This window comes from Theropithecus gelada, chromosome 4 (assembly GCF_003255815.1).
Source record: "Theropithecus gelada isolate Dixy chromosome 4, Tgel_1.0, whole genome shotgun sequence".
Taxonomy (NCBI): domain Eukaryota; kingdom Metazoa; phylum Chordata; class Mammalia; order Primates; family Cercopithecidae; genus Theropithecus; species Theropithecus gelada.
In genome coordinates, this window is record NC_037671.1 from 24,233,517 (window position 1) to 24,259,377 (window position 25,861).

At 39.0% G+C, this 25,861-nt stretch overlaps 1 protein-coding gene across 3 annotated transcripts in view; it reads left to right on the plus strand.

Moving 5' to 3' along the window:
* Positions 1-25,861, plus strand: part of CDKAL1 (CDK5 regulatory subunit associated protein 1 like 1) — a 712,947-nt gene that overhangs the window by 658,097 nt on the left and 28,989 nt on the right. For all 3 annotated transcript variants that reach the window (XM_025383729.1, XM_025383728.1, XM_025383731.1), the window contains 2 exons: positions 20,814-20,897; positions 23,890-24,054. In XM_025383729.1, coding sequence (XP_025239514.1) covers positions 20,814-20,897; positions 23,890-24,054 — 249 coding nt within the window. The remainder of the gene's footprint in view (positions 1-20,813; positions 20,898-23,889; positions 24,055-25,861) is intronic.

The window sequence follows — 25,861 nt, forward strand, 5'->3', positions numbered from 1 at the left end:
TTTGGGTATTCTCAGTTAATTTAAATAGACTTGAGTAGAATGAAAATTGATCGAATATTGTATTATTTTTAAAGTATCTTGCTTTTCTCTTGAGAGATTTTTTCCCCTCCACTTTAATACATTGGCTCATTTCCATTTTTATGCTATTTCTTAGATATCACGATAATTATTGTTTTGATAAATTCCTACTCCCCATCCCCCCTTACACATACACACTTAATTTTGTTAGAGAATGTATCTGTTATCAAATACAGTAAGAACTACTTCTGCATTGTAATGATTATGAATTTTTCAGAGATTTGATTTAACTGCCTAATTATGTTTAGAAGCTTCAATTTATGTGGTTTTTTTTCAGTGTCCTCTCATTAACTACTAAAAATGAATACATTAGGAAAGTAGGTGTTTTCAACAAAGCCAGAACATTTGATTTATAAAACCAAAGCTTGATTTAAAGAGTATGATATGTCTTCAACCTGGTTGGGTATTATTTAAACTTTTCCTCTGATCTTTTTTTTTTTTTTTCTGTAGCAAAAAGATATATTATCTCCAAAATGGCTAATGGATCTATCCAAACATTGGTTTTATAAGGAAACTGAAGAATCATTATTTACGAATATATTTGACAATTTTCCAAAAAGATAATGAGAGCAGACATGTGGTGTAAATAGTATGTTTTTGATAAAAATGTTCTCTTAGCCTAGCAACTAAATCAGAATGTTGAACAAACAAAATGAGAAGTAAAATTTTAAAATGCATTCTGTAGTATTTTAGTTAATAATTTTATATATGCTTCTTTAAGCTTTTCCCACTTTATAGATGTCAAAACTAAACAGCTTGTCCAAACAAAAGTCAGAATCTCACTTGAACCCAACCTATTTTATCACCCACTGATACTTTCTCTAGTCTATCAACTATGTAATGAAATATGTCATGAAATATTATTATTAAAGGCTAATTCTAGCTAATGTTGCAAGCATAAGGCAGAGAAGATGATGAGAGATGAAGATTTAAGGGACAATCATACAGTATCCAAGTTGAAAAAGCCATATAATGGGGAAAGAATAAGATGATAGAGAAAAGGAAACAGTCAAGAAATTAACATTTCTGATCGTCGTTCTAAGCTATATGACAGGGGTTACATGTTTAGGGATCTTTTATAATATAAAATTCCTGTACAAAGCCAGTACCTGTATTTTCTTTGTAAATCCATTACCATTTATATTGTAATTCTAATGATATTGGAGAAAATATGAATTATGAGTATGCTGTTAATATGATGTGCCCTGTGTAATTTTGAACTCAAATAGTGAAGAGGAAGCCATGTTTATTTAAAATGTGGGAGCATCGTTTTTCTTAACATTTGTTTTTAGTGTTAATTTTATCTTGCATGTAAGACCTTACTTGGAAAAAGGAGACGATCACATGGTGAAAGATGATCTTGTTAAAAGTCATTGCAGAATGGGTTAATTTGATTGAAAATGATAACTTATTCTCTTGTGCCATCATGGACCTTTCTAGTTATAATGGTGATATTAACATCCCAGCAACCTACATTCATATAGCAATTTTCAGTTTCCTGAGGGATAGCACCTGCTCTCATTTGTTAAATGAACTGGTTATACTTGCTTCTAAGTGAGGATCCAAGAGGACTTACCTAAGCACAGGAGGGCTTGAAGCTGATCTCCAACCTCTGCAGGTTTCATGGTCTTTCTACAGCACTCTGATAGCTCACAGCAGACTACACAGCTCAGGAAATAATTACAGTCTGCCACAATTTTTCTTAATTTTTAACCGAACAACAAAATTTCAACTCTAAAATTTGATGGACAGTGAGGTTAGTTTGAGAAGTTTAGAAACTCTTATTTTCCATTATCCCTGTTATCTTTTCACCTAGGACACAGCAAGTGACGTGCTCATTGCATGGGAAGAGATTTTCCCACTCCTGGCATGGCACTGCTTTTATGCTGTCACCTCTTTTCAGGGTGAGGAAGGGCCACAATAACTTTGCAAAGAAAATCCCGTATTTTCAAAGAGAGCGAGAGTGTGGGGTGCCTACATGGAGTGGAGGTGGGAGAGAATGAGACCTTAGTAGAAACACTACCTGAAATAGGCATATAAAACAAATTACCCCAAATCAACAACTCATTATCATTACAGGGTTTACTTATTCGTAAATGTTTCCTTCATTTATTAAGGCCTTAAATATTTCCTTCACTTATTTAAGGCCTTAAATAAGTCTAGGGCCTTATTTAACCTCAAGACTAATACTCAACAAAGCCACACACTGATCATGAGGATGCCTATACAGGGGCAAGTAGTTCCTCAAGGGGCATTTATTTCCGTGTATTTTCTAGGAAATGCTATTGGGAGGGTGTATTTTAATAATTAGCATTAAATTTGTTTCATATTTTTGTCTGGTAGCTTTCTCGCAAGCTAAAGAATTTGGAAAGAATTGTGTATTCATTATTTATTTGTACAAAAATCAGAAATAAAGTTTTGAGGACTGAATATTTTAAGCTGTTACTACCTTTCTAAAACAGCATTTTTATTTGCTGCACTAGTCTTTTTCCACATATACTTCAAGTAATAGAACACTATCACTTTGAATTTTAAAATGTTATGCAAAACAAAAAAAAGAGACTGGTCCTGGTGGCTCACACTTGTGATCTCAGCACTTTGGGAGGCTGAGGCAGGCAGATCGCTTGAGTCCAGGAGTTCAGGATCAGCCTGGGCAACATGGCAAAACACTGTCTCTACAAAACAATACAAAAGTTAGCTGGGCGTGGTAGCATGTTCCTGTAGTCCCAGGTACTTGTGGGGCTGAGGTGGGAGGATTGCTCAAGCCCAGGAAGTCAAGGCTTCTGTACACTGAACTCATGCTACTGCACTCCAGCCTGGGTTACAAAGCGAGACCCTGTCTCAAAAAGAAAGAAAAATCACCAGCTTCACCATTTTGAACTATGCGATTCTGGGTAACACCACCTCAACCAAAAGGGTGTTGGTTTCTTGATGTGTAGAATGAGAATAATGTCTACTCACCCTGTAGGGTGTTTGGTGACAAAATAAGGCAAACCATTTCATCACCAGAACAAAAGTAATGGTATGGTAACGCCTGTGTTTGTAGTCATCATGGTGGTTAGTAGAAGAATCAAATTTTCTCCATCTGATGCTCAAACTTTCTTATGAATCCTTCTTACCCACCACCACCTTCATTTAAAACAGTGAGTCTAAGACCTTTCCGTTTCATACCACACCTGCCAGTCCTTGTGATACCGAATAATACGTCAACTGGAACACACCAGCAGGCTTGGTTTAACTCAGCTATTTACAGCTGCTAGTGTTTTCAGAAGCAAGCAGAAGTTAACTGTCTGGTCCCAGTGGTAACTATCTGATCTTTCACTGGTTTCTAGACAGCCTCAGAGGAACACCACCTGAATCAATCAGAAATAACTAGTAAGGAAATTGAATTAACATTTTGAATTTAAAAACTTCTTTCCAGGTACCTTTTTGACTAGGTATGAGTCACCCTTAAGGCTACTAATTTTGCTTCATTAATTTTTATTCATCTTGTATGCTGACTAAACAAGAAACAGCAATTACATCTTTCGAAAGATCTTTTGTAGTTTTATCTTCTGTTTGTGATCTGGTAAGAAAAGAACTGTTTATATCTGAGTTTCATTTTCCCGAAATCTCTGCATTGGTTTGGATGTATCTCTAAATGTTATGTGTTAGAAACTTGTCTTAGTCTTTTTTTTTCTGCTGCTGTAACTGAATACCACAGACTGGGTCATTTATAAAGAAAATTAATTTATTTCTCACAGTTCTAGAGGCCATGAAGTCCAAGTGCCTTGCAGCAGCATCTGGCCAGGCGCTTACTGCTGGCAGAGAGATCATGTGGTGAGAGAGCACAGGAGACAAAGACAGACACAGACAGAAACAATGCATGCATGTGCAAGAGGGTAGGAGTAAGAGAGAGCTGAGAGAGTCACACTCACCTTTATAAAAACTCACTGTCGAGATAGCTAACCAACTCCGGAGATAGCAGCTTTAATCCTTCACAGGGTGGAGCCCTTATGACTGAATCACCTCTTAAAGATTCTACATCTCAACACTCTTACAATGGCACTTAAATTTCAGCATGAGTTTTGGAGGAGACATTTAGATCATACTAAAACTTGATTCCCAGTGGGGTGGTATTGGGTGTTGGAACCTTCAAGAGGTTATCAGGCCATGAAGGCCCCCATGAGTGAATTAATGTTGTTATCATGGGAGTGGTTTCTTATAAAAAGACAAGTTCAACCCACTCTTGCTCTCCTTCCTCTATTGCCTTCTCTTTGCCCTTCTACCTTCTGCCATTGGATGATGCAGCAAGAAGGCCCTCATGAGATGCTGGCACCTTGATCTTTGACTTCCTGGCCTTTAGAACCATGAGAAAATAAATACATTTTCTTTTTCTTCCTTTTTTTTTTTTTTTTTTTTGAGATGGAGTCTCGCTGTGTTGCCCAGACTGGAGTGCAGTGGCGCGATCTCGGCTCCCTGCAAGCTCCACCTCCTGGGTTCACGCCATTCTCCCGCCTCAGCCTCCCGAGTATCTGGGACTACAGGTGCCCGCCACCACACCTGGCTAATTTTTTGTATTTTTAGTAGAGATGAGGTTTCACCGTGTTAGCCAGGATGGTCTCGATCTCCTGACCTCGTCATCCGCCCGCCTTGGCCTCCCAAAGTGCTGGGATTACAGGTACGAGCCACCACGCCTGGCCAAAATAAATACATTTTCTTTATAAATTACCCAGTCTCAGGTATTCCGTTATAGCAGCACAAAACAGACTAAGGCAGAGATCTAATCACAAATCTTACATGTTGGTGTTAAAGATCGTTTTCTGAGTCAGTATTTTGATATCAACAGCTCTGTATTTTATATGTTGTGACCTACTACAAAGCAGAGAACTTTTATATGGCCATTTTGAGAAAATAGTTTAATTATTTCTCTTCCTTCTCTACTGACAAGTGAATGGTAATAATGAAAATTTCTCTCTCATTTGCCGTTTCTTTCTGCTTTACTGTATTGATAGACTACCTGTTATTAATGGTCATTACAGTACCTCTTATTTTCTCTTAAAGAACTTGTTTTATGTTTTCTTCAAGACACGTGATAAGTAGCAAAGAGATGGTCCAGCATTGTTTACTGCAGAAAACAGTGCACTAGGAAGTTTGGCACCTAGGACCTATCTAACTTGTACCGTATCCTGAACCAAGTTACTTAAATTCTCTGTGCTTCTATAAGTTGGCAACAATAAAAGTATATGTGAAAATGAAAAATAAGAAACTAGATGAAATATGGTTATTATAGCTGCCCTTTGTTACGCAGTTGATAACAAAAAATACAGCTATTCTAAGGCCTTCAGAATAAATTACAGAATTAAATTTTTGAGAAAAATACCATTGATTTATTTCAGTTTAGCAATTTTTCAGAAGGTTTCAGTGCTTGACAGTAGAACTGTAAGAATATCACGATTTGTTAAAAGAGCTGGTTCATTCATTTACATTTATTGAGAACCTATAATGAGTCAGGCATTGTTTTAGGCACTAGGGATAAAGTTGCAAATAAACAAAATCTCTACTCCTGGAATTTAGAATCTTGTGAGCGTTCTTCTAGGTTATTTCCCCTAAAATTTAAGGTAACTAATTTTCTCAAATTAAAAGGAGTATTTTACCCTGCTGTAGTGCTATATGTGTGTGTGGTTCTTAAACTTCATGCTGTCCCGTGTACTGTTTAGTAACAGAATTGTTTATTATTATGGTTCTGGTATGTTAATGAAGGGGTACTCATTTGCAAATAACTGTTTAATCTGATTAAAATCTGGCAGCTCTCTTAAAAATAAAGACAGTTAAAATGCATAGTCACTGGCCTGCTGTATTGAATATGCAATTGAAAAACATTAAGAAAGGCATATCCTATTTATCACTTTTAATGAATCTTTCACCCTGGTCCCACTGTAAGCCCTTGATGGTATTCCTGTCATCCCATCCATATGCTCCTAAAAGCATTAACTATTCTTGGCTCTGTGCATGCCTTAGTATAAAATCAAAATCTCTAGGTTTTGATCACATATAAGCAAGCTTAAAAAAATCATTATCATTACCATATCCTCATTAAGATGATGGGGCCCTGACCATCTCTTCATGTTTGCCTTGCAATCTAAAATTCATGTATGCAAAGGGAATTTTTCTTATCCTTTTGAAAGAAGAATGATAAATATTTATACAGCCTTAACTCTTTCAAGCAGGCATAGGATCATGTTTTAGAAATGACAGGAAGCTGCTCTGGGTTGTTTTTTTTTTCCCCCCAGCATAATTCATCTTTCCAATAGCCACTGAAAAAAAAATGGAATTGCAGATTTATCAATATTGGAGAATTTTCCTACCCTCTTCCCATTAAATATGTTTTGTCTTACGTTTCTGCAACCCTTTTGAGCCATGGCTTCGAAAAGCAAAGAGGTCCCTCTGCTTTTCAGACAGGGTTCCCCCAGAGAAATGGCAGTATGCCTACCAGGAATGCTGACCTGTGCTCAAGACCAAGATCCTAATTCCTCCTACAGCCTTTTCCTTTTTTTTTTTTAGCATATTTAGCAATAATCTGGACTCCACGTAACTAGTCACATATCCATACACTGTTGCTTTCTAAAAGTTACTCCTCTCTGAAGCAGCAATTAGAGCCCCAAGACAGTTTTCTACTTGAAATTAAAATTCCCTCATGACTACTTGAATAAAGATGTCCAGTAGTAGTGTTGAAGTTATGAATGTGTTTCAGCTCACAGAGCTGTCTTCTTATAATAAATGGAAGATGTGTGTGAAGTTGGAATTTAGTTAAATATAGACCATCCTGGAGATAGTAGAAGTGCTATGGGTTATGTTACCAATAATAATCTAACTTGTCCTGCACCTGCTGTTGGACCTCCTCCATATTATTACTTCTGCCAGTGACTCCCAAAAGCCAGGTTATTAATCTGAAGACAACTCAAGACTAAAACTACATCATTACTGTTATAAACCAGAAATAAAATTCTAAGCCCTCCACCCAACTGAATGGACCCATCCTCTTGGCCAGGGGCATTCAAAGTTAACCTGAAAAACTGTGATGCTTTAGGCCATGAGAGGAAGCAGGGATGGGGGGTTGGGGGAGGGGTAGGTTGGACATGCCTCATTATGCTCTCCTCTGTTTGGAATTCAGGTACAGCTGATCAGCAGTAACATTAAAACAGAACTTAAGACTGACAAAACAGACTTTTTGTAACAATAAGATACCAGATTCCAACCTGATTCTGGCACAGCATCACACGACAGATAACAGGCCCTAAAAGAAATAAAAATATTTTACCCCCAAATACATTTCTTTGACTTTTTTTTTTTTTTTTTTTGAGACGGAGTCTTGCTCCGTCTCCCAGGCTGGAGTGCAATGGCACAACCTCAGCTTACTGCAATGTCACCTCCCAGATTCAAGCGATTCTCCTGCCTCAGCCTCCTGAGTAGCTGGGATTATAGATGCCCACCACCATGCCCAGCTAATTTTTGTATTTTTAGTAGAGATGGAATTTCACCATGTTGGCCAGGCTGGTCTCTAATTCCTGGCTTCAAGTGATCCACCCGCCTTGGCCTGCCCGAAGTGCTGGGATTACAGGCGTGAGCCACCATGCAGAAACCAGCTGTTAAATGCTGAGTAGTTCACCACATAGAGAAAGGCCTTTTAGAATTCAAGTGATCGTCTAAGGTTTATTTTAGCTGTATACTATCATGTGCAAAGTATTATAGCATTAAAATATCTCACCTTAGGCCTCTAGCCAATGCTTTTATTTAATTAATTTATTTATTTGAGACAGGGTCTCACTCTGTTCCCAGGCTGGAGTGCAGTGGCACGCTCATAGCTCACTGGTGCCTTGACCTTCTGGGCTCAAGTGATCCTCCCACCTCAGCCTCTGGAGTAGCTAGGACCACAGGTGTACACTACCATGTGCAGCTAATTTTTTTTTCTTTTTTTTTTTTTTTTCTGTAGAGATGGGGTTTCACTATGTTGCCCAGGCTGGTCTCAAACTCCTGGGCTCAAGTGATCCACCCACCTCAACCTCCCAAAGTGCTAGGATTACAGAGTGAGCCACAGTACCCAGCCTATGATTTTAATGACTTGAATATTCTCAAGGTCTCTTAGTTCCTACAATGCAGTAATTTTGTAGCAGTTTGAAGATCCAGACATACTAAATAGGCTTTCCCAGCTACTCCTTGAGTTGGCTCTGTTTCTGCTATTTAGTCTCAGGAACCATTGCAGTGGCTTCTATCTACATCTGTGATAAACAGCTTTTCCTAGAACAACTTGCAGACATGGCAATGTTCAGGTTTAAGTAGAGGATGTACTATTGTGTTTGGCAGGAGAGGCCATTTAAAAAAAAAAAAGCAGCCCTCATACTAAATTTCTTTTGAAAGGTGTTACTGATCAAAAAATATAGCTCAGAATTGAAAATTGTTTGGACTAAATAACTGTGTCCTTTCTCTCACCTTCTCATTCAATCCTTCCCCCAAAGTAGACTGATACGAAAAAGTACATAGGATTGCTTAAAGCTTTTATCTTTCTTGGTAATCACCCTGGAAGAATTTTTAAATTATTGATTTAAGTGAAGTCTTTTATTCTTGGTTTAAATGTATACAAAAACTACTCACATGCTCACCTGCAATCTTGATTTTCTTTGAATTTCCTCTGTTTTCTTGCTTGTCTACATCAAGGGGAAAGAGGGAGAGAGGATAGGTCTGAACCAAAGTACTCTCACTTAAATGGCATGATGTGTATATGTATCTATGTGTATGTGCATGCCTGTGTGTGCACACAGCAAATTACTGGTTGCAATAAAATTTGTTAGAATTTCCATTTAGCTTCATTTAGAATAGGTGAAGAGAAATAAATACTAGATCAATTTTCTTTCAAGAAAGATGTTTTAGAAGAAGTGGTATTCATTTTTTAGGTCATCATTGACATTTCTCAATGTTATATCCCTATAAACTGCATATTAGGACTTGTACATGCTTGAAGAAGCTACATTTTCACCGCAGGAGAGGAAATCAGAATAAAGCATTGAGATGCAGGTGCACAGTAATACAAGTGGGCTCTTTCCCGTGAAGCCTGAATGCCTGGCCAATAATGCAGAAGCTCTTGGAGCAGGGCTCTCAGGGTCTCCCGGAGCTAAGCCAAGAAGCATGGGGGTGGGGCGGGGGGGGGGTCAGGAGAGAATAATTGTTATTCAGTCTTCTTTAATGAGATGTATTGCCCACTGCTGAAAGATTGTGGCAGTGCCTTTTGTTATGCTAATTAGACACCATTAGAGCTTGGCTCTCTTTGATTTCTGCTTAATCTTTTCTGCTTCCTCAGCCTCAATCCTGACTGGCAAATGGTTGAAAGATGGTGGGGTGTACTGCACGTGTTATTTATTGCTCACATCTATGCTGAGTTCTTTGGGGAATGGGGGGTAATGTAAGATTCATCTTACCAAAGGCAGTACATGTTTTGGACATTCATTTTTGGCTTATTTTTTTTTTTAATGAATTTTTTGATAATGATTACTTTCTGCCTTTTAAGTCCAAATGCCACTGTTTTTTATATGGTTGCTTTTGCAGCCACACTGAATGGAAAATGACAGATTGGAAAATGTAGATGGCCTCTCCTTGGTTGCCTGGATTTCCCTAAAAACAGTGAGCAAGTTGATCATGCCATAAGGTTTTAGGGAGGCTGTGGTCAACCAGAAAAATGGAAGCAAGAATAATTTAATGGTCAAAAAGAGCAATTTTGCTATTCAGAATTTCTGCCTTTACAGTTTATAGACGTGTATACATTCCTTCCTAAAACTAAAACATTACGTTTGCACGATTACCACAATTAAGAGTGTGGTGAGTTTTTTTTTTAATTTTTTTGAAAAATGACTAATATCGTTTCTAAAACAGTGAAATGGTAGATTTCCACTAAATTTTTAAAAACAACATCATCATATTTTAGAGCAGCCCTCTCCAATAAAAGTATGGTATCAACCACAGATGTTACTTTAAATTTTTTGATAGCCACATTAACAAAGTAAAAAGAAACAGGTGAAATGTGTTTGAATAATGTATTTTATTTACTCCAGTATATCAAAAGTATTATCATTTCAGCATGTATTCAGTATAGAAATTAATGAGATGTCTTACATTCTTTTATTCATGTTAAATTTTTGAAATCCAGTGTGTACTTTGCACTGGTGTGTGTTTTGTAACACATCTCAATTTAGATTTGCCACATTTTAAGTGCCCAGTGGCCACATATGACTGGGGCTACTGTATACACAGTGCAGTTTTAAAGTCATTGAGTAATTCACCCCTTGCCTAAAACAACTGTCAGGATAGAATCCATTTTTAACATTATAGATTAAATATTATGAAGTACGTGAGCTTGACCAAGTCACTTAATCTCTAAGGGGCCTGTATTCTCATCTGTAATATGAAGAGTTTGTCCTAAATGATCTCTGAAGTCCTCTCTTCTATCCAATCCAGCTCTGAATTCATGATTTTAAAACTTCTCATTTAGAAGTTGGGTAGGCTGGAGTTTATCCATCCTTTCTCATAATTTAGTATTTGAAAAGAAGCTTTCTTATGCCATAAAGATAATTAGAAAGTGTCCTGCATACCACGCCCACACCTTTTTTTCTTGCAAATGTCTGAATCTTTCTCTGAATTATTCTGAGTTTTATACCATTGGTAATGCCTGGTAGTGTAGCTCACTGAGGTGCCTGACGCCCTGTGCTTTTGGAATGAGGACTTGGAGCAATGAAGATGTGAGGGGAGTTGGCAAGTGGTTGCTGCAGATTACTAGATTACATAAACAATCTCTCTCTCCAATGCTTTTGCTTTTGCTTTTCTTTTCTTTTTTTTTTTTTATTTGGCTTACTTTTTGTATTGTCAGTGAAACAAAGCTTCTACAAGCACCTTCCAAGAAAGTGACCTATTAAATGTTATCACTGGTTACTTGTCTGCCTTTTGGAGATGGGGAATGTATGAAAAAAATGTTTTCCCAGAAGCACAGCACAGTATTCATACATATTTTTGCCCATTTGTGAAAAAAAGGACATTTCCTTATTTTAGTGTTTCTTTGTTGAAAATGAAGGGAAACTTTTTTCACATATGTACTGTATGTAGGTAATTTAGATTTTTGGTTTTGAATTGCTTTTTTAGCAGTTTATTTTTCTGTTGGGAGCATTTATTTTCTGACTGGTTTGTAAAGGCTCTTTATATATACTATGTAACATATAACATGTCATTAATATATATATATCATACTTGCAATTTTTTCTATTTGCTTTTTGACTTTATGACAATCTTAATATACTTTTTTTTAATCAGTGGTTAAAAACTTCTCATTTATGGCAACATGGCATTATGTTAAAAATGTTTCATCAACACGTTACGTGTCTAATAATTTATATTTCCTCCAAGTATTTTGTGGCTTCTTCTTTTTCATCTTTTCAACTGACAAATAAAATCATATCTCTTTAAGGTGTACAACCTACTTTTATGAGTAGGTCCCTTTTTGAGAATCTGCTCTCAAAGAAGACTGGCTTAGACTTGCCAAGTAATGGCTGAGAGAGACCAATGGGAATAGATCAGGAGGGTGGAAGTGAATGGAAATTCTGTTCAATTTTTAGATTTGGGCTTTTCATAAAAAAGTTCTACACTTATATCCAGTGTTGGTTCCACTGGCCCTTTCCATGAATCAGATCTCATGGATAGATCTTACTGGCAGTATCTAGCCATAGGACTTCAGTTTTCAATGCTGAGCACTTTCCCAGGCTGCCTGGGCATGACAGAGCTTGCCCAGTGTGGGGAAAAACAGACCTGATGTACTTTGCGCCGGCTCCGTGATAGGAGGGTCAACTTGTTTGGGTTTGTTGAGAGGGTAGATTTCATGTTATATGTTCTTACCACAATTTTTTTTTAATTCCGCAAAAAGCATTATAGGCAATACCTTTGAATGCTCTAGAATACTCAGAATGTACAGGCAGGTGGTTAAAATGCAGCTGCTTTTTGAACTGGCAGTTTAGTTAGCACTAGATATGGATCCCTGATGCCAGGCAGGAAGGCATCAGCGTGGCATTTCCTGTGTAACTATTTACTCTTACTATTGGCTTTCGATCAGCAGATGAAAATAGCTTTGTTACTAAGAATGGGATTTTGCCCCCAGCAGGGAAGAGACTACCTTGGATTGTCTTCCTCTTACTAGGGTAGACACGGCTAGAAGAAAACCAGCCAGCGTGAAGAAAAGCACAAGGGGATTCTTGTTAGAAGAAACTTCATGGTCTGATTTGATTCGGTAGAACTGCCTCGGGTCTGGTCTTTGTATCTTGTATCACTGCACAAAGAAGGGAAGGAGAACCTTTGAAAAGCCAAATTGTTTTGCAATTTTTCTTCTTTACTTAGGTTATTTCTGAAATGCACAGAAGGAAGAAATAAGGTTACTAAGATACTCATGGCAATTAATAGATAAGCATATATACTTAAAAGTGTGGCTATTCCACTTCAAAGGAACATTCTTCCCCTTTTGAGTACATTTATATCTATTAATAAGTGTATCTAAAGAATTTTTTTTTCCACAGAGGACAATGTTTTCAAATAATCTAACGAATGCCTTTTTTTGTCATTGTTTAAGAATCAGTTACCAGTTCTAGCGCTTTGAGAATAAACTGTCCAACATCTTCTCTTAAGAACGCTTAAGTAGACCAATAAACTGATGGCTAGCATTTTGAATACGATGGACTTAAAGGCTCATTACTTGTTGTCTATGCTATCATCATTTTTGACACACATTCCTGTGTCGTGGCCCTATTTCATTATAGAATGGCATTGTGGGGTAAGGATGATATTAAATTTTAATGTTATTGCTATTATTACTGTTGACCGTTTTTAGCATAAGTATGCCTGGTTCTTTAATTCCAGCTTCTGCAGGGCCAGAAAATAGAAGTGTGCATAAACAGTCAGGAAAATTACTGTATACCCAGGAGACCCAGCATCGCATGCTCTGCCTGTTGTGAATGATGAATCAAAATGGAAAGGTTATCATTTTCATTAGCTAGGAAAGAACAAGACCATACTTTTCTCCAAGTGTAATTACAGCGGTTCACTGGCAACATTACACTGCAGTAATTAGTCTAAAGGTGTATGTGAGGGCAGGCTTTTGCACAGACACTAGAAATATTATTTCAGAGTTTAAGGTCACAGCCTTGTGTTTAACATGTTCCAGGCAGCTTGCGGGGGGGCGGGGGGGGGGAAACCTAATTTGACTGGAGCTAAGGAAAGAAAGACATTTGACATTTCCCAGAGTCATGCATTCAGAAACCAGTCAGGTCGAAAAATTGTATTTTATTATCTACAATAAAAGAAAAAACTTAGCTACAGAAGTAGCATGTCAGAATATTCTGTAGGATAAACACAGATAAAATTCAAGTTTATTAGGACCATGATGTAAATGATTACAGGAACTTTTGCTATGTGTGTTTTAATCTCCATTCTTTTCCTAAGGCAAAGAATGGACAGAAAAAATAATTGTCAGCAGTTCTTCAAGGGAAACAAAATAGTTTCTTTCTCCTTAACACTGTTTTCAATAAATAAATGTCTATCTTGCACAGGTCCATATATCTATGTCCTTTGTGAATGTTTTGGTACTCTAAATAGTAATATTGAAATCTTTTTGTAACTCAGGATCTCAGAATACAAATTGATTGACATTATTTTCCAAAGCCACGTCAGGCTTTCTGTTCACGTAAAGCAAAAATAAGAAGAAAAAAAAAGTTATAAAGAGAAAAGCAAACTTTACAGTTTATGTTTAAAGCCATATATGAGTTTAAGAGAAACCTTTTCTTTTCCTAGTCCAAAGAATACTTTTGCAAGCAACATTTTTTACTGGGTTAAAAGTATTAGCCCAAATACCCTGATGTCTTTGTTTAATTTGAGTAATGTCTGCCTTTCTTCAAACAATTCTGTTTCTCTCTTTATATCCTTATATAGCCTTGTAGAATATTGTTTGTTTCAGGACAAATGATGACTTAGAGTGTACTTGAGGAGCATTCATTCAGCAACCAAGTTCTGTTGGAAACCACAGCTTTTTAAATGCAAGTGTGTGTTTTATCTGCATTCTCTGCTGGCCATATGGTTAGAACTGATGTTTTTCACAACTTCAGGCACTTGGGAAATTTAAGCATAGATGTGACACAAATGACACAGCTAGCTGATTATGTAACTTACTGAAAAATCTACCCCAAAATTGAATTTAAAAACATTGCTATTTGTTTGTCACAGATGTTTCTCTACTCAAGGAAAAGTCATACACTGCAGAATTAGATCCGTGATGTTGTAAGTTTTCCACAGCTAGCAATTAAATAGGAGGCATTGAGTAGTGGGAAGAGTTCAAAGACTTCCCTTTCTTCTGCCACTGCCACTGAGCAAATCACCCATCTTGCCAGACCTTAGTTCTCTCCCTGTGGAATCAGAGAGATTGCTAAGCCGCCTCCAAGGTCTTACTTTCTTTGTCTGTCTAGGGGAATACTGCTTTTATTTTCTGCCTTTGTGGTTTTCATTTAAAAAAAAAAGTATAAGAGCTTTTCTCATATCTTTTCAACAAGGCCTAGAAAATTGTAGCACACTCTTTCTTTCACAGCTGGGGTCGTATTTCCCAGCAGCCCTGCGAGGTTGGCAGTAATGCAGGGTCTTGTAGAGATGTTTCCTGCGCCCTCCTTCACTTTAGTGACCCAGTCAGAGAAAGCAAGGGATGGTTTTACAGGAATATTTTTATAATTCATTTTTCATAAAATGTCTTTAAATAACGTTCAAATGATGAAATGAAATTCTGTACATCCTAGGAAAAAATTACTTTCTCTACTTACGTTTGATGAATACATTATAAAGTATGCCTAGGTTGTTAAAGCAGGTGCCAGAACCAACAGCCACTTTCAAAAGTCCATAGAGTTGAATTAAGTAAAAGAATAAGCTCTGAAGGTAAGAATTGTCCCTTACTTCAGATAGCTACAATCAAGTTACTTTCCTGACAGATCTCTTAAAAGGCAAAGCTTTGTAAATGGAAACTGAGTTTCCCCTGGAAATACTGTAGCATTTGTATTCTCAACAGAAGCTTTTAACCTCTAGCATGTTACAGAAATTAAATAAACATCATTTTATTTAACCAGCCATAAACTATATGCCTACAAACAAATCAGAAGGAAAAGGACATCTTTCTTAGGATTATAAGAAAATACTTTGGGGCCGGGCGTGGGGGCTCACGCCTGTAATCCTAACACTTTGAGAGGCCAAGGCAGGCGGATCACGAGGTCAGGAGATTGAGACCATCCTGGCTAACACAGTGAAACCCTATCTCTACTAAAAATTAAAAAAAAAAAAAAATTAGCCAGGCGTGGTGGCGGGTGCCTGTAGTCCCAGCTACTCGGAAGGCTGAAATAGGAGAATGAGGTGAACCTGGGAGGCGGAGCTTGCAGTGAGCCCAGATCGCACCACTGTACTCTGGTCTGAGCAACAGAGCAAGACTCCATCTCAAAAAAAAAAAAAAAAGAAACAAAATATTTTATTGAGATTTCCTTTTTTTTTTTTTTTTTTTTTTCAGAGATAGGATATCTCTCTGTCACCCAGTCTAGAATGCAGTGGTGCAATCATAGCTCACTGCAACCTTGAACTCCTGGACTCAAACAATCCTCCTGCCTTAGCGTTCCAAGTAGCTGGGACTACAGATATGCGCCACCACACCCTGCTAATTTTTTAAATTTTTTTGTAGAAACAAGGTCATGCTATGTGGCCCAGGCTAGTCTCTAACTCCTGGCCTCACATGATTCTCCCCGCCTTGGCCTCCCAGAATGCTGGGATTACAGGTGTGTGCCACCCACCACACCCACCCAAGCTTTGTTGAGATTTTGGCAGACTTCTCTAAGGAAACTTCAAGTCACTCAATAGCCTCTTGAGACACCTTGTAATTGTTTCCTGGCAGGTACTGTATTGAAAATCAAGTTGTTGGTTTAAGTACAGCAAGAAGGTAGCTGTAATTTGCAGAGGGCTCTAAGCATATATTACTGTTTAAAAAAAGAAAGAGAGAGAGAGAGAAAGAGAGAGAACGAGAGAGACAGGCTTGATTTAGTGTACATACTTTCCTTCAGCTGATTCTCATGAAACCTTTGGATGTCCTGATCCCCTACCTACGGATCTAGCTTCAAGAATGACTTAAACTTCATAATTGAAAGATCCTTTAAATATTGTAATCCACCTCCCCTTCAGCAGCCCTACTCTCTTCTCCCTACTTCCGTCCCACTTCTACCAGCCTCTCATTTTTAGATGAGGAAAGTGAAGGCCCAAAACATAGGTCTCTTTTATCTCAAAAATAATCTACTCAGACCCTGTGTCTTTGTCCCCTACTGACCAATCCATATATGTGGCATCTGTTGATTTCAAAGAACCCTCTTCAGACTCTTTTCCCTTGGGTTCTTCTAGAACTGTGTGCTTCTGCTTCTGACCTTTCATTGTCCATCCATCACTTTCCGCTTTCTTCCTAACCTTGAATGTTACAATTCTCTTTACGCCACCCATTAGACCATTCTTTGGACTTAGAATTTCAGTTGTATCTTAATCATTTTTGCTGAACAATTATATTGTGATCTGACTTAGTTCATTTTCTCTTGCTATAACAGAATACCCAAGACTGGATAATTTATAAGGAAAATAAGTTTATTTGGCTCATGATTCTGGAGGCTGAGAAGTCCAAGATCAGGCAACCCATTTAGTGAGAACTTCAACTCAGCAGAAAGCAGAAGGGTTTTCAAAGAGACCAAACACGAAAGGCAGCCTCACATTATAACAACTGGGTCTCATGTGAACTTATCCATTCTCTCAAGAACTGACTCAGTCCCTCGAGAAAGACGTTAACTGATCTTAATGGCCTAATCACTTCTTAAAGACACCACCTCCCAACACTGTGACATTGGCAATTAAATTTCAACATGAGTTTTGTCAGGGACAAACCATAGCAGGCTGCCAGTCACACATTTTATGAGAACCATGGTTTTCAACCTCTTCCTTACTTGCAGGATTTTGTCCATTTTTCACAATGATGTAACCTTTTCCTGTTGGTAGTTTCGGCTGTTAGGCAAGGATCTGTCAGCGATGGTGAGGCAGCCATAGAAGTTTGCTTCTCAGATGAGTGTAGAGTCTCCTTAAGACAAACTCTGATCCCTTCTAGTGGACTACCTCTGCCATTAGCATAATAGATACCTGGGTGGTGTGGTCCTGGAGTCCTGAAGATAACTGTAGCCTTGCCACTTTTCTCCAGATACCCTGCCTTAGTTCTGTGACTAGAACTTCCTTACTCGGATAGCAGAGGCACTCTTTGGTTATGGCAAGCCAGGATGATTACTCTCAATTTTGTTATATGAGGGTCTTTAACCACACAGGGCTACCATATGGGGTGGGAGAGACAGCAGCTGGAAAGTGTAGGGGAAGTGGCTCATTTTAAAAAGAAATTTGAGGCTTGTATATCTTTGCTTAGCCCACAAGTTCCTTTGCAACCAAGGTGAAGTTCCGTCTTCCCGAATGTCATCTGAACTCATTCTTCCATAACTTCAGTGTTGACTTTAATATTATTTGGAATAGTTGATTCTCTTAAAGGTTATATTTGATATTCACTTCAATGTGACTTCATTCATTAAAAAATATTGAGGGAAGCATTTATTATTTTTTGTTTGTTCATTTGTTGTGATAGGTTCTCACTCTGTTGCCCAGACTGGAGTGCAGTGGCATGATCAAAGCTTACTGCAGCCTCCAACTCCCGGGCTCTGGCAAGTCATATATACTTATAATATATATGTATACATATATTTATTTTAAGGGGTGAGGACGGATTGCAGCAGCTTTTGATCAAAGCCCTAGCCTTCCTAGGCTCATTTTTGCTCAATATGCTCTGGAGATTTTGTTTTGTTTTGTTCTGTTTTGAGACAGAGTCTCACTCTGTCACCCAGCCTGGAGTGCAGGGGTACAATCTCATCTCACTGCAACATCTGCCTCCCAGGTTCAAGCAATCCTCCCACTTCAGCCTTCCAAGTAGCTGGGACTACAGGCACATGCCACCACACCTGGCTAATTTTTGTATTTTTAGTAGAAACAGAGTTTCACCATGTTGGCCAGGCTGGTCTTGAACTCCTGGCTTCAAGTGATCCACCCACCCTGGCCTCCCAAGGTGCTGGGATTACAGGCGTGAGCCATTGTGCCTGGCCTCTGGAGATGTTTTATTTATTTATGTACTTATTTTTCTGAGACAGGATCTTATTCAATCACCCATACTGGAATGCAGTAGAATGATCACAACTCACTGCACCCTCAACCTGCCAGGCCCAAGCGATCCTCCCACCTCAGCCTCTCGAGTAGCTGGGACTAAAGGCACACACCACCACACTCGGCTAATTTCTGTATTTTTCATAGAGATGGGGTTTTGCCATGTTACCCAGGCGGGTCTCAAACTCCTGGACTCAAATCTGCCCACCTCTGCCTCCCAAAGTGCTGGGATTACAGGCATGAGCCACCGGGCCTTGCCAGTGACACTGGGGACACAAATAGGATGACTCCTCAGTTGAGGACACAAATAGGACGACTGAAAAAGTGTTTGCCACTATGCATTAGTGCACATTGCGGTTCTCCTGAGTCTCTTTGGCAAATAATAGTTAAATACTCACCTACAAATAGTTCTCTTATGTTTGATTAAAAGCCCAGCTTTCTACCATATAAACATAGCAAGTCTTTTTAACTCTGTATATATTACTGTCATTGTTATCGTCTCCAGATGAAATAGAGCAGCCCAGACATGATGGCCCTTACTCTCCACATTGATTCTAAGAAGAAGAAAGAAGCAGCATAGTTTTCAGTGGATCTACAATTTCACATTGTTGTTAATTTCCTGAAAACTTGATGTTAAATGAAGTGTAATTGCAGATTTCCTTAAGAACCATTGACAGATACTTATCCTAAGTCATAAGCAACTCACACTGTGAAATGTGTGCAAACATTCTAAGTTTTCTCCTAGAAGAATATACTTCAGTGAGACCCAATATTCCCCAGCCCTTTTCGACAAAGAGAGCCAGTGAAGCTCAACATAGAAGTTGGGGGAAATTTCTTTTTTGCCACTTGATTTTTTTAAGGGGATTAATGTTGCCAGAACTTCCATTGTTTTTCAGAGAATGAAAAGAGTCTTTAATAAGTGTCATCTCAGAGACCTTACAACTTTTGGCTAAGAGAGCTACACTTTGAATGCGATAGTAAACTAGATAGTAAATTATGGTGTATTTAGGTACTGGCATTGTATGATGGAGAGGGGAGTTTGAGTTTTTTTAATTGTTAGGTGGTCTATTTAGTGCAGCTGTGTTTATGTTTCCTTCATGGTAACCGCCTGAACATGGTGACAAGTCCCTACAAATGAGAATAGGCATTTTAAAAAATTATCTTGCCAATGGGCTTTAATTTGGGGGGTCATAATTATTAAGTAGCAATGGTAAAAATAATCCCCAGCACAGTCATTTAATATAGTTGGTTGGCTGTATCAGACATTTTGACAACCTTGTAAAAAGAGTAATTGAGGCTAGGCATGGTGGCTCACACCTGTAATCCCAGCATTTTGGGAGGCCAAGGTGAGTGGATCACCTGAGGTCAGGAGTTTGAGACTAGCCTGGCCAACATGACGAAACCCCATCTCTACTAAAAATATAAAAATTAGCTGGGCATAGTGGCACATGCCCATAATCCCAGCTACTCGGGAGGCTGAGGCAGAAGAATCGTTTGAACCCAGGAGGCGGAATTTGCAGTGAGCCAACATCACACCACTGAACTGTAGCCTGGGTGACAGAGCAACACTCTGTCTCAAAAAAAAAAAAAAAAAAAAAAGAGTAATTGATACCTTAAATGCTGCATTTCACAGTAGAATAAACTTGGAAATTGTAAATTTCCTGAGAATAGTCACACTTCTTTACCCATTGTTTTGGCTGATTTACTTCTTTGCTATTAAAAATGGGTGCTTAGATCATAATGTACATCAATCCTGTAGAAAATTAGCAGTTCCATATTTTTGCTGTCTTTCTCTTTAAAAAATAATAAATGAACATAGGGCCATGACTGCAGCATAGAGACAGTTGACTGTGACAGAGAAAATGTATATAATAAGTAAATAGCTCTGTGAATTACTTAGTACTTTCAGAATTGTGTGCAAGATATGAAATGTAGAGGTGCAAGGTCCTAATGACTGGTTTCCAGAGGCATTTTCTTTAGTGTTACATCCCTTATAACTCAAATTAATGTTTATTACTATTCTTTTATATTGCCAAAATATTTTCATGAGTTTGGATTAGAAGCAGCTTGTTCTGGCTTGTTTTGCAACTTTGTTTCAGGAAACAAAGTGATATTTAGAAGATTTTTGTATGTCATAGAAGCTTTAATTATCTTACTTATGTTGAAGGAGATTAAGTTCTGTTTCAGAGTTATGTAAGAAAATAAGAGTTTATACTATGCTAATTTTATGTTGCCAGATAATTAATGTCTTTCAAAAAATTTGAATCCGTGATTTGAGCAGTGTTCGCTGTTAAATAACCAGCAATGTAGAGTCTACTTTAAATTCAAGAAGATGCTACTTGGTCCAGACCAACTTGGGCTGGCCTTTATTTTAATTTTATTTTTGGATTCACAGGTGTTTACCCGTTTTTTCCCTCCCCTTCTCTCCACAGATTGGTGAAAGACAGCAAGTGTTAGTAACAGAAGAGTCTTTTGATTCCAAGTTTTATGTTGCACACAATCGATTCTATGAGCAGGTAAGAGGCACTTCAGTATTCTTGAGTTTTCTCCAAAATGAGAAAGAGTTCTGAAAGTTTAAGCACAGGGCATTTAAAGGGGAGAGTGTTGAATCTTGTCACAACAAGGCTGTTTTATAGCCTCAAGCCAGCCAGGCTAACATGGGCTCTATCTTTGTGACTTACTCTACAATATGTTCTGTACAAAGGAATAGGTGTATTTAGTCTATTTTAGTTCACATTAATCTTTGACAGGACCAGCCTTAGGCTTTTGGGCGTTTGGAACTAGGCAGTTGGCACTGCCAGAATTCCCACACCCTGGCAAAGCAGGGGGAAAGTCCTGCTCAGACGACAGGAAGGATGTCTGCATGGGCGACAGCAGCGTGAAAGGGCAGGGATTTCCTCTCACCGGCACATCACCCGGACAGTTTTTTTAGTTGGTCGGTTGGTTGGTTGGTTTTTTAGTTTTGTTTGGTTTTAGTATTTGTTTTTGTTTGTTTGTTTGTTTGTTTGTTTTTTAACTTCTACCTTGATAAAAATGCTAGGAGCAGAGGAAAAAGAGTCTATTCCTTGGACTCAACTCAAATTGTATGAACGACTGTGCAGAACAGTGTGAGGATCAAACCAGCTTCACTGTGAGAGCTTTGGAGGCCATCCCTAGGGGCGCCCCCGCTTACTAGCCCTCCTTCCCTGCCCATCTAAGCTGGCCTGCATTTGCCCACCGAGGAGCCTGACTTCTGTTTCAGCAGTTTCTACTCCTCCAGGTGGGAGAGCAATTCAAAAGTGACTGAGGAAAACAGAGTGCCTCTTTCGGGGCATTGACCCTGTCAAGGGCCAAGGCCAGGGAAGAGATGGGATACGCCCTCCTCTCCCATCTCATGATAGCCTGTGTGGGAGACTCTCATGGGCATATGGAGATCTTCATTGATCATTCTGGATTGTATTAAAATCAAATGGAGCTTCCTGCTTTTTTGCTTCTTTCTCATCAGATAAGAGGTGAAAATGTTTGCTGTGGGTCATGGCTGAAATTAGGGCTTGAGAAGACGCTGAAGGCCAATGTGGACAAGTCGGATGAGGGATGGGCAGAGGAAGCAGGCTGCCTCTGTCAGAAGGCAGGAAAGCAGGAGCTGAAGAGGCCCCCAGCATTGACATTCCCCAGGGAATCATCTCAGACTGGGCAGTGGGTCCCCAGGAAACAGGGGAGTTTTCAAAGCCCAGACTAGACGTGCTCTGTTCAGTACCAGTGGAGACTGCAGTTGAGGAAGGGCTCCCAGCACTCTGTGTCTGGACTGCGTCGCTTCCCCATTTCCCATCTCATTAATATACTCCAGAGGGCCATTTTCCTATTCAGGCCAACCTTCTGCTTAGCCCTGGGGAGGAGCTTGATTGCATTTTGGTTGCCTCTTCTCTCTCCTTTCTCTTGCCATCTGGGTTTTGCCTCAGCAGGGAACTTTTTTCCCTTCATTTTAAAGGCAGTGGCATGCCTCGTTAGCTGCTTCCTCCAATTTAAAGCAGTCGGGCTTTTTCCAATTATTAAAACTGGAGGAGGGGAAAACACTGAGCCCTTCATTCAGATCAAGGCAGCAGATCAAGGAGGGTTATTTTTCCCCAGAGTAGTACCAAATCTCCCAGGGTTAGTTTGGTCTAGAGATTTTCTTATTTTATAAAAACTGATTTAAAAGGGCTTTTTATATCCTAACACTAAAGCTCTTTTAGTTCGTTTTGCCTGCCATAAGTAATTCACCACCCAGGTGACCTTTTTCTTATACTTTGATGAAGCAGTGTACTCAGTGGTCATAAAAATCAAACTCAGACCAAGATTCAATTTTGCCTCTCAGAGAGATTGGCTGTGGAACTCCTGGCTCTCATCTGACTTTTCTGTCTCTACAACTAAGCATATCAAAGATTTTCTAGGAATTATTTTTCTAAATAAGATGAGTTCCAGAGGTGAAGATTATATCTAGAGATCCAAGCATTACTGGATTAGAATTGGTCTATTTATTTTGGATTCTAACTTGAAAAGCCTGGCAGGTCGCTCCAGTGCTGAAATAGAAGTGTGAGGGAGACATCATGCACGCAAGCTACCTGCAGGTCCCAAAAGAAGGGAAACGTTTGCTCGAGGTAAACAAGCACTTTTATCAGGAATCTCTAGTGGAAAGAGACGACCTGACAGTTTCCTGTGAACAAGCCAAAGTACCCTTCAGAGGACTGGTTCTAGATGGAGGTAGATCCCCAGGACTGACAAACACATGCTTTTTCTAACAGAGCCAGGGAAAGGAATGGCAGCCGTTCGTTTCAGGAGTCCTTTAGCTCCAAACAGTGGTGTTCGGTGCTATTGGAAGGTTCTTTTAAATGTTTCTCCTTCTCCCTCCGAACACAGCACACCCACGTGTGCGAACACAGACACACAGGCCTGTGTTTGAAGTGTGTTTTCAAACCGTTACTCTGACAGCTCACTTGGAAAGTATTAAAAGTATAAGGCTTTCATCAGTATTGTCTCGGTTTTCCTCATTGCATGGAATAGCCAAGAGCAACATATCAAAGGCCTGTCCAGAAGTGACTGACTGATTGCTGGGGGATTTCCCAGGTCTGCCTTCCACGTGCCTCGGGACATTAGGCGCATCCTGCACTGGAAAAGCACTGCATAGGGGCCCGGGGTCCCCTCCCAGAAGTGCCTTTCCTTCCTGCAGGCTCCCCAGACCCTTGAGCAGCTAGAAGCTAGAGCCCACTTTGGAGGGGATCCCAGAATAGAAAAATGACACTAAGGGACAATGAGGAAACCTGGATAATTAAGTATGCCTTTGGTGAATAGTATTAATAATATATCAATTTGGGTTCATTAATTGTGGCAAATGTACTATGCTAATGTAAGATGGTAAATAATAAGGAAACTGGGAGTTGGGTATACAGGCGCTCTCCATACTATCTTTGCAATAATTCTATAAATCTGATACTGCTCTAAAGTAAAATGTTTATTTTTAAAAATTAAGCCTCTGAAACAAATGTGTTTAAGGTTTTAGTGCCAAAGAACCCTGCGTTCATGGGGAAAATGGTTGAAGTGGACATCTGTGAATCAGGCAAACATTTTATGAAAGGGCAGCCGGTATCTGATGCCAAAGTGTACACACCCTCCATCAGCAAACCGCTAGCAAAGGGAGAAGTCTCAGGCTTGACAAAGGTAAGTAAAAGATGCTCTCCTCTCTACACTGCTAGTAAAACAGCAGCTGTGGAAGCACAGTGATTCCAGACCATGTTTCTGTTATCATTTATAGTTCCCTTTTTATGTATGCATGAGGCTTTAATCCTTTCTGACAGATTGAAATCTGAATTAGAAAGATGTGTTTTTGCTGATGCTGATAGCTTTGCTTCTCTGGCTGTAAAGGGAATAAGCTGTTTCTGCTTCCAGTTTAGAAGCAGGGGGTAAAAGCCATTATTTGCAGGCGAAAATGTTGACACCAAAAGATGATCTGATCCAGTATGTTTCTATGTCAGTAGATCCTGAGTGGAAGGGGATAAGGAAAGGGGTGTTTTCTTGCTTTACAAAGCTGTTTATACTGTAGTAAAAACCTACAGCTGAACAGGCACTAAACCGTATCATATATGCAGTTACGGTGCCTTTCAGAAGGGTGTTAGCTGGATATCTACTTTAGTCATGTGGAGTGAAAATTAAACATTTTTTTTTTCTTTCTGTAAAAATGTAACCTGACCCCTATTTTATACCTTGGTAAATATGGCCGTTTGCCAAGCTCTCTCTTACATTTCATTGAGCTACAGTTGTAAAAGCTGATGGAGTGTGAAATGAAAATGTGTATCACATTTCTAAGCATCATTTGATGTCCTTTCTCCAACACAATTGTTAAGCCCTTAAAAAAAAAAAAAAAGCATATAGCAATGATTTAACATATGGGAAAAAACCCTGATATTTATCTGGCCATGTAATTCCAAAATTGTTTTAATCTGTGTATAATCTTGTTCCTCAAAATAAATTGCAAGGACATGTTCATTAAAATAAAGCAAATACAGCTTGACTCTGGCAATAGCAACAAAGACAATACTATCGTCTGTATTCTCACTGATTGTGTGGATTCTTGTGCTTGACAAGTGCCCACGAAGGATCTGCATGCATGGCCGTCTAACCCATAGTGGAATGGTATAGACCAGCTTTTGTCAAAATTCTACCAAATGTATCAGCCTGCACAATCAGGAGCTAACTCTAAAACTTGATAAGCATAACCATTCATTTTTGCTGTTTATTAAAAAAAAAAAAAATCATACTTGGGGGATAGGATGGGGGGCCAGGAAGGAGCAGTGTAACCTGGCATTTAAATTATATTGCTAGAGATTTGGCTTTTGATATGTTAGCCAATACTTTGAAAATTTTTTTAAGAAGTCAGCTTATTTTTTGTTTTGTTTTGTTTTTCCACATAGTGTATTTTACAAGGTTAATTTTAGATTGCCACAGTGAAAAGGGTTTCTCAGCAAGTAACAGTAGTGGGGAAATTATTATTTCAAAGACTCTGCCTGGTTTAATTCCTTCATGTTTGCCTCTTGGAAAGGGTAGTATTCTAAACATCACCACTGATAATACATAAATAAGGAAATGTAGTGTCCCTCTATTTGTTCCTTAACTATAGTGTTACTATCTAAAAGGGCAGTTCCATTTGAATTCTCTGGGGCACCCTTTCTACTCTCCCATCCTTTCCTCTAGTCCAGACAATGGTATCATCGGTTCTACCAGCAGCCCAACTCTAAACCAGAATGGCCCAAAAGTCCCAGATAAGATGAGGAAGCCAGTGGGTTGCTGGTCTGCCAGAGCATGAGGCCACTGGGGTAGGAATATTGATTTGGGTATTTACATTAAGAAAAACAGTAAGGCTTTTGTTTGTTTTGAGAGAGGGTCTCCCTCTGTCACCCAGGCTGGAATGCAATGGTGTGATCACAGCTCATTGCAACCTCTGCCTCCTGGGCGCAAGCGATCTTCCCAC